General features: G+C 49.3%; 1 protein-coding gene across 3 annotated transcripts; it reads right to left on the bottom strand.

Moving 5' to 3' along the window:
* Positions 1-1323: 1323 nt before the first annotated feature.
* On the bottom strand, positions 1324-10062 carry RBM47 (RNA binding motif protein 47). Of its 3 annotated transcripts, none has more exons than XM_064149415.1 (4): positions 8913-10062; positions 6127-6333; positions 2608-2810; positions 1324-1731 (listed from the first exon to the last, which is right to left on the bottom strand). In XM_064149415.1, the coding sequence occupies exons 1-4, from the start codon at positions 10039-10041 to the stop codon at positions 1477-1479; spliced, it is 1794 nt and encodes a 597-aa protein (XP_064005485.1). In that variant the 5' UTR covers positions 10042-10062; the 3' UTR covers positions 1324-1476. The 3 variants fall into 3 exon arrangements, with proteins under 3 accessions (XP_064005485.1, XP_064005483.1, XP_064005484.1); XM_064149413.1 differs by having other exon boundaries at positions 6127-6330; positions 8913-10041; XM_064149414.1 differs by lacking the exon at positions 6127-6333 and having other exon boundaries at positions 8913-10041.
* Between the last annotated feature and the right edge of the window lie 3352 nt (positions 10063-13414).

A 13414-nucleotide genomic window follows, 5' to 3' on the forward strand; every position in this document is an offset into this window, starting at 1 on the left:
AAATTTCTCTTGGAACATGATGGAAGGGATGGGTGAGCAACGCTGCGCATCCTCTCGGCGGGAGCTCCTGCTCTGGCCGACAGCAGCGCACATTCTCAGTCACTACCACACCTACTTCAAGGCATAACATGAAGAGCCTTGAAGAAGAGCCTAAGGTTTATACTGGATGAACATCTCAGTCCAGACGCCTCGTGTGAAATATCAGCTACTCAGAGATTCATAGAACGGTTTGGGTTGGAAAGCATCTTGAAGATCATCTAGTTCCAACCCCCCCCCCTGGCATGGGCAGGGACACCTTCCACTAGCCCAGATTGCACAAGACCTCATCCAACCTGGCCTTGAACACCTCTCCAGGGAGAGGGCATCCACAGCCTCCACGGGCAACCTGTTCCAGTGTCTCACCACCCTTTTGCTTTTGTTTCTGCATGTGCTCCAACTACGAGTGGCTGCAATAAATAGAAAATCCAGTTGTTAAGGGAAACTCAGAGCTTTGCCTTTGCTCAACCCCAGCCTGCAAACCACACTGTGAAGAGGTCTGTGTGAGGAGGCTTGGGGGGTTTTTTTTTGCCTTTCTTTTCTTTTTCTTCCTCTTTCTCCCAGAGAGGCAAGATAAATGACTTCTGATTTCAAAGAAGCATGAGCAGGTTGAATTAATGCCAGCACAAAAATGCAGAGGTGGTCTTGCACTTTTTTTCCTTTCTTTTCTTTTTTTTTTTTCTTTTTCAAATTGCACTTTCCAGTATAAAATTTCTTTTAAAATAAGATACTTGTTGGCTTTTTTTTTCTCTCTCTCTCTCTCTCTTTTCTTTAAAACATTTTTTTCCCTAAGGTTTGTATTCTTTAAATATTGACTATATTCTTCAAAATATATTGTTAAAACTTTCCCTAGCTGCTCAGGTGTGCTGTTTTTTTTTTTGTTTTAAATTATTTTTTACTCTATAGCTGATATATTATTAAAGGCACTACAAAATAGACATCTCTGGAGTGCAGAAGTCACTAAAAAATAACCTTCATACCACAAATATATTGAAAACATAACTGCTAAAAAAAAAAAAACCAAACAAAAAAACCCCAAACAAACAAACAAACAAAAGAAAACAAACCCAAACAAACAAAACCCAAACAAACCATAATAAAGACCCTGTGCAACCCCACTGGGATGCAGATAAATGCAGGTGAGCAGGTGGGCTGGCTGCATTCAGGTCCTTTAAGAAATGTATGAATTAAAAACAGCCTAAAAAAAACCCAAAAAAAAGTTAGTGAAAACTTCAAGCATAGAAAATATTTTGAACTTTTCTTTCTTTTTCCTTTGTGTGGTTTTCTTTTTTCCTCCTCCTTTCCTCCTATGACAATTCTTCACTTTCCGCCTCGGTTTACCGAGCTCCGACGTTTCGCTGCCTCCTCTCAGCCAGTTCTTTCTTCATAAATAGTAAAAGTGTTCCTTCAGTGTGGGCTTTTCTCCGCCGCCCGACAGTCTCAGTACGTCTGGTAGACGTCGTGGATGGGGACTTGGATGGTGGCGGCTGGGAAGGCTGGGGGGATGTAGCCGGCGTACCCTCCGTAGGCGGCGGCGGCGGCGGCCGCGGCGGCGGCGTTCTTCTGTAGCGTGGCTATCGTCGCCGTGGCCGCGGCGGGCGCCGCGAAGGGCACGTAACTTGTCCCGTAAATGCCGGCGGCGGGGATCCGCTGGACGTTGGGGGCCATGGTGTACACCGGGGTGATGGGGCGGCCCTGCAGGGAAAGCGTCGCGTTCAGACCGCAAAGAAAGCGGTTGAAGGGCTTGCGACATCCCCCCCCCCCTCCCCCCTTTTCCGTCCGCTGCATTGCGAACGGCCCTGCAAGGGGAGGGGACGACGGGAGGGGAGGCAGGATGCGCGCTGCCGAGGGAGGGCTGTGCCGTCCGCAAGGGTAAGAACAAAGACGCTGAGCTCCTGGAGTGCGTCCAGACAAGAGCAAAGAGGCTGGTGAGGGGTTTGGAGGGCATGTCCCGTGAGGAGTGGCTGAGGGAACTGGGGTTGTTTAGTCTGGAGAAGAGAAGCCTGAGGGGAGACCTCATTGCTGCCTACAACTACCTGGAAGGGCGTTGGGGTTAGGCTGGTGTTGGTCTTTTCTCTCAAGTAATTAGTGACAGGACAAGATGAAATGGGATTAAGTAGTGCCAGGGAGAGTTTAGATTGGCTATTGGAAAATTTTTCTTAACTGAAAGAGTGGTCAGGCACTGTAACAGGCTGCCCAGAGATGTGGTGGGGTCACCATCCCTGGAGGTGTTCAAGATGCGTGCAGATGTGGTGCTTCAGGGTATGGTTTAGTGTTCGCAGTAATTGGGTTACAGTTGGACTTGATAATCTTAAAGGTTTTATCCAACCTTAATGATTCTATGATCATGGGGGGCTGTTCCCTCTCTCCAAGATTTGGGTCTCCTGCAGTGGTGACATGTGAGGTGAACTGCAAGACTGTTGGGCACTGTGACATCTTCAGCAGCATCTCCTAACTGGAGCATGGGGAGAAGCCAGGCTTTCCCCTCACTGCAGGTATGCAGAACAAGATGTATGGGAAATGGAATGTATGGGGAATGTAGAGGAAGCAGGACTTGTGCTCTGAACTCACCTGGAAGGGGGGAGGCGTGGAGACAGCTGGTATTACAGCTGCAGCTGCAGCTGCCGCAGCAGCTGCTGCGCTGGCTGGGTCCTGCTGGACTGCTATGGGGTTGATGATGTGCTCAACAGGGTGGATTTTGCCGTCTTCCATCATCTTGGCCGGAGGCGCAGCCTGAAACATGGAGTACTGGGCACCAATGGCAGGGATGGCCACTAGGAGAGACCAGACACATCAGGAGTGTTGGGAGAGGGTTTCCAGGAGCTCGTCTCAGAAAGCCCTCCCTCCTGGCTGCACCAGCTCTCCCACAGCTTTCCTCAGGGCAGGTCGCCCCATGTGCCTGTGGGGCACCTGAGACACCTCTACACTTCCCATGGGTGGGAGCACTGTGGCTGACAGGACAGCGATGGAGCTCAGTGCTGCCTGCTCTGCTCAGAGCTTCTCTCCATGATCTCAGCATCAGTGTTCTGGAGCCAGAGTCCTGCTGGGCACTAGTAGCTGTGACTTAGATTTACAGAGCCCCTTTTGCCAACCGTTGTTCTGCCTGCTGTGCCAAGTCTGTGCCCTGAGCACAGGGAAGGGTGGGAGCACGTACTGTCCCAGTGGGGTCCCTGCTTCAGATGGGGGGATCAAGGGGCATATAGATGCCATAGGCAGAGTTGCTCCAGGAAAGAAAAGCGTGGTTTGTACTGCAGAAGTTGCAGGTGCAGTGAACATGCTGTCCTTTGGCCAATCTTAAACATCAGCTCACTTACTGTTACACATCTCCCAGGGCTAACTTGACTAAATATGTTTTATCTCATCTCTCTCTGCTGCAGGATCAACCTCTTTAATGACGCCAAAACAAAACAAACCAAAACACAAAACCAAACCAAACAAAACCACACACACACCCAAGCCAGCAAAATATTCCTGCAGCCCAGAAGGTCAGCTCTATGCTGGGCTTCATCAAAAGAAATCTTGCCAGAAGGTCAAGGTAGGTGATTATGCTGAACTGCTCTGCTCTGGCAAGACCTCACCTGATGGACCGAGTTCAGCTCTGGGGATGGCAGCACAAGAAAGACCTGGTTTTGATAGAGTAGGTTGAGTGAAGGGCCACAAAGCTGATCAGAAGGCTAAAGCAGCTCTTCTTTAAGCAAAAGGTGAGAATGTTGAGGTTGCCCAGCCAGGAGAAGAGAAGGCTCTGGGGAGACTTTATAATGGCCTTCCAGTACCTAAATGAGGCTTATAAAAAAGATGAGGACAGACTTTTTAGTAGGGTCTGTAGTGGTAGGACAAGGAATATGAGATAAACTGAAAGAAGACAGACTGGGTGTAAGGAAGGAATGCTCTGAGGTAAGGATGATGAGATTGGAACAAGCTGCCCAGAGAAGTTGTGGATGCCCCATGATTGGAAGTGTTCAAGTTCAGGTTGGATGGAGCTTTCAGGGTCTTGACCTAGTGAAAAATGTCCCTGCCAATGATGGGGGGAGTTGGACTAGATGAACTTTAAAGGTCCTTTCCAGCCAAACCATTCTGTGATGCTATGATTTCCATTGTTACTGCGTTCAGCTCACGAGCCTTTCAGCAGCAAGGCTATTCATAAGGAAAACAGAAGAGTCAGTAAATAAGAGACTTAGAGGTGATGCTGGCCTCTATGGGAGGGGCAGCCTGTTGGTATGAAATGAAGCCAAATATGAAAGAATGCATTGAGAAGAAACTTTGCAGCATGGAGGTGTGCAGTTCTGCCTCTGAGAAGGACAAGTGCCAGCAGGCACTACGCTCCTTTTGATCCTAGAGACTGCAACAAGGGATCTGATCAGCTACCTTTCAAGCAGAGATGTTTCCACTTCAGTGGACTACCACTCTCCTCCATCAGATACCTCCACCCATGAGCTTTCCCAGATCTCCTTCCACACCAGGTCAGCTCAAATCAGCTTTGTCACTGGTTTACATAACCTCACCAGAGCAAAGGCAGGGAGCTCCTCTGCTGCACTCTGCAGTAACTTCTGGCAGAAAAGCACTAACAGGCAGCTGGGGTACTGGGGTGACCTCTCAGGATTTTTCTAACCATTTTTGAAGAACTGAGCTTTCAGGTTGCTCTAAATGGTAGGAAGAGTTGGTCCATCTCTTTCATTCTGGTACTGTGCTTTCAGAGTGACACCCTCTTAAAATCAAAGGCAAGCCCTGCATGTGGTACCTCTTCTGAGCTGGTTGGGGAAAACAGACCAGCTGCTTCCGTGCTCAGAAGATGTGCTGGAACCATAGGAGAGGGGGAGACCTGCTAAAGAAACCTGAATTTTAACGTGCTTCAAGTGCAGAAACCTTTAGCCTTGAGCTTCAGGTTCTCATTTGGCAGTCAAATGCATGACAGCCACCAACAGGTGTACATTTCAGAGCCCGTTTTTCAAGCATCCTGTAGCAATACCTGGAATTCCTGAGGTCTCTTTGCAAACACACCAAGTGGGCATATTTTGTGCTTGTGAGTGAGTAGTTTTCTCAGGAAGCCTGATCTTCCTTTGAATGGCTTTAATCTTAACAGCCCTCCTTTGTCTTTAGATTTCTTCTCATCTTGTCCCATGCAGCTGTTAGGAAGAACACCTCACAGCCTTCATTAGGTGCAGGTTGTAGTTTCCACTGACAGTAAGGGAGCATGTTTTGGGAAGCCATTGTTATTAAACATCATTTGGGTCCTGCAGTTGCAATTTATTTGGAGAGGAATAGGAAAAACAGCTGAGAACTTCTGCAAGAAGGCTTGCCTCTATCACCTGCAAGAACCTTCTTCTTTAGGTTCCAAATAAAAACCTTTCCCAACAGTATCTTGAGGAATTGCAGGTCTTCAGCCTTCACCCCATTCCCCCAGGAAGGGCAAGGGCTGGATACTCAGCTGAGGGTGTTGCAGGAGGGCATGATCCTTGCCCTGGCCCTTAGGCCAGCTTTGTGTGGCCCAGCAGAAAGCTCTCTTGTAGATGTTTCACCACTGCAAGCTGGCCCCCAAGGGGCATGGCTCCTTTCCCATCTGCCGATGGTCATGGAGGAGCTTGCTTCAGCCAGGGACTTTTTTGCAATGAGGAAGCCCCAGGTCCTTTTCCCAACCTTGTAGTAACAGAGAAATGTGGACTAAGCAGGGGAGAGATCTGACTTGGCTGCAAATCCCGGGTGGGAATCTCCCAGAGTGAAGTCAGCATTGAAGAAAGTAAAAGAAAGGAAGATTGCTCTCAGTCACCACTCTCCAGTGTATATGATTAGATGGAGAGGAAAGTCTGCTTCTACCTGAGTAGATCCAAAAGGAAACAGGAGGGCTGGGCAGAGCTTCAGCACTTTTACTTCTGCCTGAAAAGCTCCCAGATGTTCAGGTTCCCACTGTGTGCTACTGGTTTGCAGGAAGCCCAGCCAGGGCCAGGAGGCATCCAGCACAGGGGGAGTGCTGAGCCCTGGCTTCAATGCAGCCATGGGCTGGCCCTGGGAAGGGTCTGTGCATGCATGACACAGGGCTTGGAGCAGGGGCTTGCCCACCACCTCTGCCTTCCTCCCCTCACTGCACATACTAACCTGCACCAGGCTTAATGGTCACTGGATTGACTGCAGATAGCTCCAAGTTGGGCACCAGCTCGTATCCCTTCTCTTGCTGTTTTCCTTTGCCTTCATGGTACCTGCTGTAGATGCCACGGCCAGCGGAGTATCCCCCCAGGTAGGAGCCCCTGGGGCCTGGGGCTCTGTTGCCAGCTGCACCTCGCCCTCTGCCTCGTATGCTGCCTGCTTATGATAACAACACAGAAGAGGGTGGTGAGTAATGGAGAGTGACAGCCCCATGGGGAGCACAAAAGACCCCAGACTGTGACTGGGAGGCACATGCTTAGAAATGAGGCTGATGAAGTTAGTTTGACCTGAGTCTTAGTGACCCTTCCTAGGAAAAGAGAAGAGTTTGACCTTAGAAGCACCCAGTAATCCGACACGAGTTTTGCTCTTGGTGTTGCTGACCATACATTAACTGCTTATTTATACTGATGCCAAACCTCGTGGCCAGTGTTATGGGTATAATGCACTCAGCAAAGAGTGTGGGGCTCCTCCAGGGTGATTTCTGTGCAGCAAGAACAATTTCTGCTTTCAGCTGTCCTCCAGAGGAGACCCATCCTCTCAGCTGGCTGTGATGGAACCCTGCAGAAACGGCCTGAAATTGTAGCTGGCCTTTAACCAACCACATCCTACCACTGCTTGCATTTTTATTAGTGCTGTTTATTGTCTCTAAGTGGTTAATAATGTGAGTATATTCCAAGTCCAAAAAGATTGCCTTTGTTTATCTTAGCAGCTTCACACAGGTTATGTCAGTACTTTGGATGATGTGGTATTAAATGTCCTCTCTGATGGCCCAACAGAGTATTTAAACTGCCAGTCAACTCCTTTGCAGTTCATTGCAAGTACAAATCTGGAAGCTGAGAAGAAGCTGAAATTCTCAATCAGCTGAGGTTAAAAATGTTTCTTAGGCTGAACTGCCTGTTATAAGAAAACAGACCTTACATTTCAGGAAGCTGTAGTTCCTGAGAGTACATGATAATTGCAATTAGCAGTTATAGATGCTGGAGTCTGTTTTTAATGAATAACTGATTGATGGACAATTTTTAGTGACTGTAATTGGTTATTATGTCAAGTATACATGGTTAAAAAAAAATCATCTGCACTCATAATTCCTTATGCTCCTGGTTCTCAGATGAATTTATAACGTGCCATGGCACTATTATCATTTTAATGCAGAGGGCACGTGACAACTGGACAGCTAACAGCTGAGCCTTTCCCTGCCGTGGCTCCCCTTGGATGACCAGGTCACCACATCCAAAATTCCAGGAGGAATCAAAGGGAGCACTCTCTCAGACATAGGTTCCATCATCAGAACTTTTGGAGCTGCTCAGACTTAGTCCAGCACTCATAAAATCCAGATCACTCTCTCCTCCATCCTGTTTTCGGATCTTTTAGCTCATCCTTAACCATTAGCAATTATTTATAGATGCATACACTCTGTATAGTGTGTTTATAGAAAAGACAAGAGGTAGTGGGCAAGAGTTACTCCTGGGGAGATTCCAGCTGGACTCCAGAAGATGAGAACAGTTAGAATAGTTGGAATGGGCTGCCCAGGGAGGTGGTGGAGGCACCTTCCCTGGGGGTCTTCAAAAAAAGACTGAATGAGGCACTTAGTGCCATGGTCTAGTTGATTGGATAGGGCTGGGTGCTAGGTTGGCCTGGATGATCTTGGAGGTCTCTTCCAACCTGGTTGATTCTATGATTCTCAGGTGGCCAGCACCAGAACGAGAGGACACAGCCTCAGGCTGTGCCAGGGGAGATTTAGGCTGGAGGTGAGGAGAAAGTTCTTCACTGAGAGAGTCATTGGACACTGGAATGGGCTGCCCGGGGAGGTGGTGGAGTTGCCATCCCTGAGGCAGTTCAAGGCAAGGTTGGACGTGGCACTTGGTGCCATGGTCTAGCCTTGAGCTCTGTGCTAAAGGGTTGGACTTGATGATCTGTGAGGTCTCTTCCAACCTTGGTGATACTGTGATACTGTGAATAGTCTCCCAAGGGAATAATATCCCAAGGGAAATAGTGGATTCCCCTGCATTGGGCAGTCTTAAGACTCAGCTTGATGGGGTGTTGGGCCATCTCATTTCATCTGTACTATTGTACTAACAGAACAAGGGGACACAGTCTCAAGTTGTGCTGGGGGAGGTCTAGGCTGGATGTTAGGAGGAAGTTGTTGGCAGAGAGAGTGATTGGCATTGGAATGGGCTGCCCAGGGAGGTGGTGGAGTCGCCATCCCTGGAGGCGTTCAAGCAAAGCCTGGATGAGGCACTTAGTGCCATGGTCTAGTTGATTGGCCAGGGCTGGGTGCTAGGTTGGACTGGATGATCTTGGAGGTCTCTTCCAACCTGATTGATTTTATGAGTCTATTATCTAGAAAGGTTGGACCAGATGATCCTTGAGGTCCCCTGCAACCTGGCATTCTGTGATTCTATGATAAATTTAAATGAGATCAAACAGAAATACAACAAAGCCCCACCTATAAAAGAGGGTTTAAGAGAAAAAGTGCACAGCATCAGCCAGCCTTTGGCCCATACAGACCTTCACAGGATGGTAGGGGTTAGAAGGGACCTCCATAGATCATTGAGTCCAACCCCTCTGCCAGAGCAGTACCATAGAATCAAGCGCAGGTTGCACAGGAATGCATCCAGACAGGTCTTGCAAGTCTCCAGAGAAGGAGACTCCACAACCTCTCTGGGGAGCTTGTTTCAGTGCCCCTTACAGCCTGGAGAGAAACCTGCCCGAGACATCCCCTCATCGTGCTTACTTACCTTTCACAAAGTAATCCCTGTTGGGCCCAATCAGGGCATTGTAGGGATATCCGTAATACGCTAGCGTGTAGGGATCGCAAGAGTAAACATAATTAGGCTGCTGAGATACCTCGGGCGTCGCTGCAGCCCCTCCTTTTGCTGCTTTCTGGTAGCGAGTGTATTGCTCCTTGTCTACTGGCTTGGCTAAAGTAACCTCCAGGCAGGAGCCTTCCAGTTCCACACCATTCAGGTTGTTCATGGCGTGAATGGCGTCTTCCCTGGTGGTAAAGTGCACAAAGGCGTAGTCGCGTATCTTTTTCACCCGCTCTACACAGCCAGGGTTAAACTGCCCGAACACCTTTTTAATGGTGTCCTCTGTGGTCTCAATCATTAAGTTCCTCACGTAGAGGATTTTAACGGTCTCCATGACATCTTCATCCACGTCTATCTCTGGCTCCGCCCAGTCGACAGCAATCTGGTGTCCCCACAGCTGGATCCTTCCCGGCATGAGTTTCCTCCTGGCCATCGCAGCCGCTCGATGGCTCTCGTACTCCACGAAGGCGAAGCCCCTGTTCTTCATCTTGTCCGCAGCGCTGGCGTACACGATGACGTCCAGCACGCCTTCTGTCACCTTGGCGATCTCTTCTAGGATCTCTTCTCTCTTCTTCATCTTGGGAATGCCTCCGATGAAGAGGCGGCAGTTATCCACGCTGCAGCACACGCCCAGCAGCCTGCCGGGGCGGATCTCGTAGTTGTTGAGCTCCCTGACGGCGCGCTTGGCCTCGTGCTTCTGCGTGTACATGACGAAGGCGTAGCCGCGGTTCTTCCCGTCGAAGTCCATCATCAGGCGCATCTCGTAGATGCGGCCGACGGACTCGAACACGGGGACGAGCTCGTCTTCATAGACGTCGCGGGGGATTTTGCCCACAAAGACCTCGCAGCCGCGGGGAGGATGCAGGCCCTCCCAGCCAGGAGGGGGGCCGCCGTACTTGCGCTGCCCGTTCTCCTGGATCATGCTGTACCCGGTGCGCTCCATCAGGGCCAGCAGAGCCGCCTCGTTGGGCGCGCCGGCAACGCCTTCGGGGACTTTTGTGGTAGTCACATTGGAAGAATCGTTGCTCATCCTTGCGGTGGAGTCCTCAGCGGTCATGGTGTCAAACTCATTCACAGCCTGGTAAAGCCTGGGGAGAGGAAGGAGTGTGCTTGTTAGCAGCTGTTAGCTACCCGCAGAGTCCCACCCCTCTCTTTTGTCTTCCTGGAGTTGTTCTGCAAGTTCGTTTCTCAGACCTGGGTTAAGGCTGGGGAGGAGCAGATGAATGAATGAAGGGGAAATGGGCGGAAGCTGAGGCATAGGAAGTTTCATGTAAACATGAGGAAGAATTTTTAACCTGTGAGGGTGACAGAACACTGGAACAGGCTGCTCAGGGGGGTTGTGGAGTCTCCCTCTCTGGAGATATTCAAAACCCACCTGGCTGTGTTCTTGTGTGATCTGGTTTAGGTGATCTTGCTCTGAAAGGAGGGTTGGACTGGATGAGCTTTTGAGGTCTCTTCCAGCCCCTGACACTCTGTGGTTCTGTGAATAAGGCACAACAGCCTGAACTGCAGTGGAAGTGCATCCTGGATGTAGAGGCAGTCCCTCTTTGATGGCAGTGGTTGAAGATCAGCTGCCTGTACCACGCCAGAATCAAGAGCTACTTCCATGGAAGGTTGAGGCTGCGTGAATGGACATAGGGAGGCCTATCTGCTCTTTGAAAGTGTAGGAATGATCTAACACAGGACTGGGAAAGATACTGCCATGAAGCCAGTGATTCCTGCCTCCAGAACCCTCTCTTCCCTCTCAGTTGCTCCTCAGTTAAACCATCTACTTCTGAACAGCCCAACAGGAGTTGGTGAAAGATGACAAACACATGAGGAGCACCAGCTGTGGTTTCTATCCCTTGCCCCTTTAGACCTTCATAGTAACTGTCAAGCAGGAAATAATAAATAGTCTTCAGCATCAGAGGGGACCAATTTTTGTTCTCTTGTGCAGTGGGTGGTCCGGCAAGCTTCTGAGTTGCCTGCTGCTTGTGGTACAATGTCTGATGTGCTTGTCTCTTCCATTATTATCACAGTATCACAGTATCACAGCATCATCAGGGTTGGAAGAGACCTCACAGATCATCAAGTCCAACCCTTTACCACAGAGCTCAAGGCCAGACCATGGCACCAAGTGCCACATCCAATCCTGCCTTGAGCTGCCCCAGGGATGGCGACTCCACCACCTCCCTGGGCAGCCCATTCCAGTGTCCAATGACTCTCTCAGGGAAGAACTTTCTCCTCACCTCCAGCCTAAATTTCCCCTGGCGCAGCCTGAGGCTGTGTCCTCTTGTTCTGGCGCTGGCCACCTGAGAGAAGAGAGCAACCTCCTCCTGGCCACAACCACCCCTCAGGTAGTTGTAGACAGCAATAAGGTCACCCCTGAGCCTCCTCTTCTCCAGGCTAAACAATCCCAGCTCCCTCAGCCTCTCCTCGTAGGGCTGTGCTCAAGGCCTCTCCCCAGCCTCGTCGCCCTTCTCTGGACATGCTCAAGCATCTCAATGTCCCTCCTAAACTGGGGGCCCCAGAACTGAACACAGGACTCAAGGTGTGGTCTAACCAGTGCAGAGTCCAGGGGTAGAATGACCTCCCTGCTCCTGCTGACCACACCATTCCTGATGCAGGCCAGGATGCCACTGGCTCTCTTGGCCACCTGGGCACACTGCTGGCTCATGTTCAGGTGGGTATCAATCAGCACCCCCAGATCCCTCTCTCTCTGGCTGCTCTCCAGCCACTCCGACCCTAGCCTGTATCTCTGCAGAACTCCACAGATGTTGAAGAGAATCTCTCTCTTATGACAGGAAACTTGTTTTAGAGCAAGGACCCAGCACAAGAAGAGGAAGGCACATCTCAGAAGCCTCATTCTGCTTTTGAACACAGAGATTTGGAAATGCAGACATGCAAGAAGCGATGACCATGCTAATGGCCACAACTGTCAATGGGCTTCCTCTCTAAGCAAAATAACATAAGACCCTTTAGGATTCCAAAAGTAGTTAACTAGTTGGCTTTCAAAGCTGGAAAGGTCCACCAAACCATTTAAGAGGAGTGACTGTATATGACATGGGCCATTACATTTCACTGTTGTTTGCACCTCTACCCCATAACACACATCTGAGTCAGTTGTGTCTTCCAGAAGGACCTTGGTTTTAGTGAATCAAAAAGCTGCAGACTCCACCACTTCTCTTTATGGCTTGTTTGCTGAACACTGCCTCAGATCAGCAAGCATGCTGCAGTTCTAAGGGGAATTTGTCTGGTTTTTGCTTGCAGATAGGATTATTTGTTAAACCCTCCTCTGATAGACTAAAGAGTCTTTCAAGACCCTTGCTTTTGCCTGATGATTGTGTTTAAGTGGTGAAACTGAGACACAACTCTGTCTTTTTAATAAAACTCACAGGTTGAACCTCTGATTTTCCTCAAAATCAACATTATTTTGAACAAAAAATGCCTTTTTAACTCTTACAACCTATTCTCTGGGCCTTTGGCCTTTTTCACCCTTGCTATGTACAGGGATGAGGATCATCCCCCTTTCTTCTCCCTGCTTTGCTGTCTTGATGAATCCTATTTCTCCACACCTCACTAGCAAACCATGTGGACATTTTTTGGTCCATTCTAATGCCAAGTCCTTTCTAGAAGTACTGCTTGCAGGGATTCTGTGCAAAGCAGCAGGCATAACTTACTGCTAAATGCCACAATCTTGTGCTCAGTCCTTTTCCAACTGCCTTTTGAGTAGATAAGAGTAGAGAAGAGGAGGCTCAGGGCAGACCTCATTGCTGTCTACAACTACCTGAAGGGAGGCTGTAGCCAGGTGGGGTTGGTCTCTTCTGCCAGGCAAGAAGCAACAGAACAAGGAGACACAGTGTGAAGTTGTGCCAGGGGAGATCTAGGCTGGATGTTAGGAGAAAGTTGTTGGCAGAGAGAGTGATTGGCATTGGAATGGGCTGCCCAGGGAGGTGGTGGAGTCACCATGCCTGGAGGTGTTCAAGCAAAACCTGGCTGAGGCACTTAGTGCCATGGTCTGGTTGATTGGCTAGGGCTGGGTGCTAGGTTGGCCTGGATGACCTTGGAGGTCTCTTCCAACCTGGTTGATTCTATGATTCTGTTATCTGCAGGGTTCAGTTGCTGGGGCTATAGCCTAGAAAGCTATAGATGGACATCAGGACTGTAAAGAGAGGAGGGATGAAGCAAAACTTCCCCTTCCCACCAGAAAGCAGCTGACATTTCAGTGGCCATCCAGGAACTGGCATGTTCTCCAGCACTTTGCATTGCACCAGCAGGGTGGTTCTTAGTAATGGAAATCATGCTTGAAGCTGTTGCTAAATGCTGAAGGCAACTTTTGCTGCATAGACCACCATACATTGTGATAGTGAATAATAAAGAATTCTTTACCAACCTTAGCCATAGTGAATAACTAACAACTCTTTGTCAACCTACAAAGCTTCTATCCTTAT

This window comes from Pogoniulus pusillus, chromosome 9 (genome assembly GCF_015220805.1).
Source record: "Pogoniulus pusillus isolate bPogPus1 chromosome 9, bPogPus1.pri, whole genome shotgun sequence".
Lineage (NCBI taxonomy): Eukaryota > Metazoa > Chordata > Aves > Piciformes > Lybiidae > Pogoniulus > Pogoniulus pusillus.

Excerpts from the sequence above, each read along its gene's own strand:
- RBM47 (XM_064149415.1), bottom strand. The coding sequence starts at position 10,041 with ATGACCGCTGAGGACTCCACCGCAAGGATGAGCAACGATTCTTCCAAT. Across the intron at positions 6,334-8,912 it reads CAGGGATTACTTTGTGAAAG|CAGGCAGCATACGAGGCAGA; the intron begins GTAAGTAAGCAC and ends TGTTATCATAAG. Across the intron at positions 1,732-2,607 it reads CCACGCCTCCCCCCTTCCAG|GGCCGCCCCATCACCCCGGT; the intron begins GTGAGTTCAGAG and ends CTTTCCCTGCAG.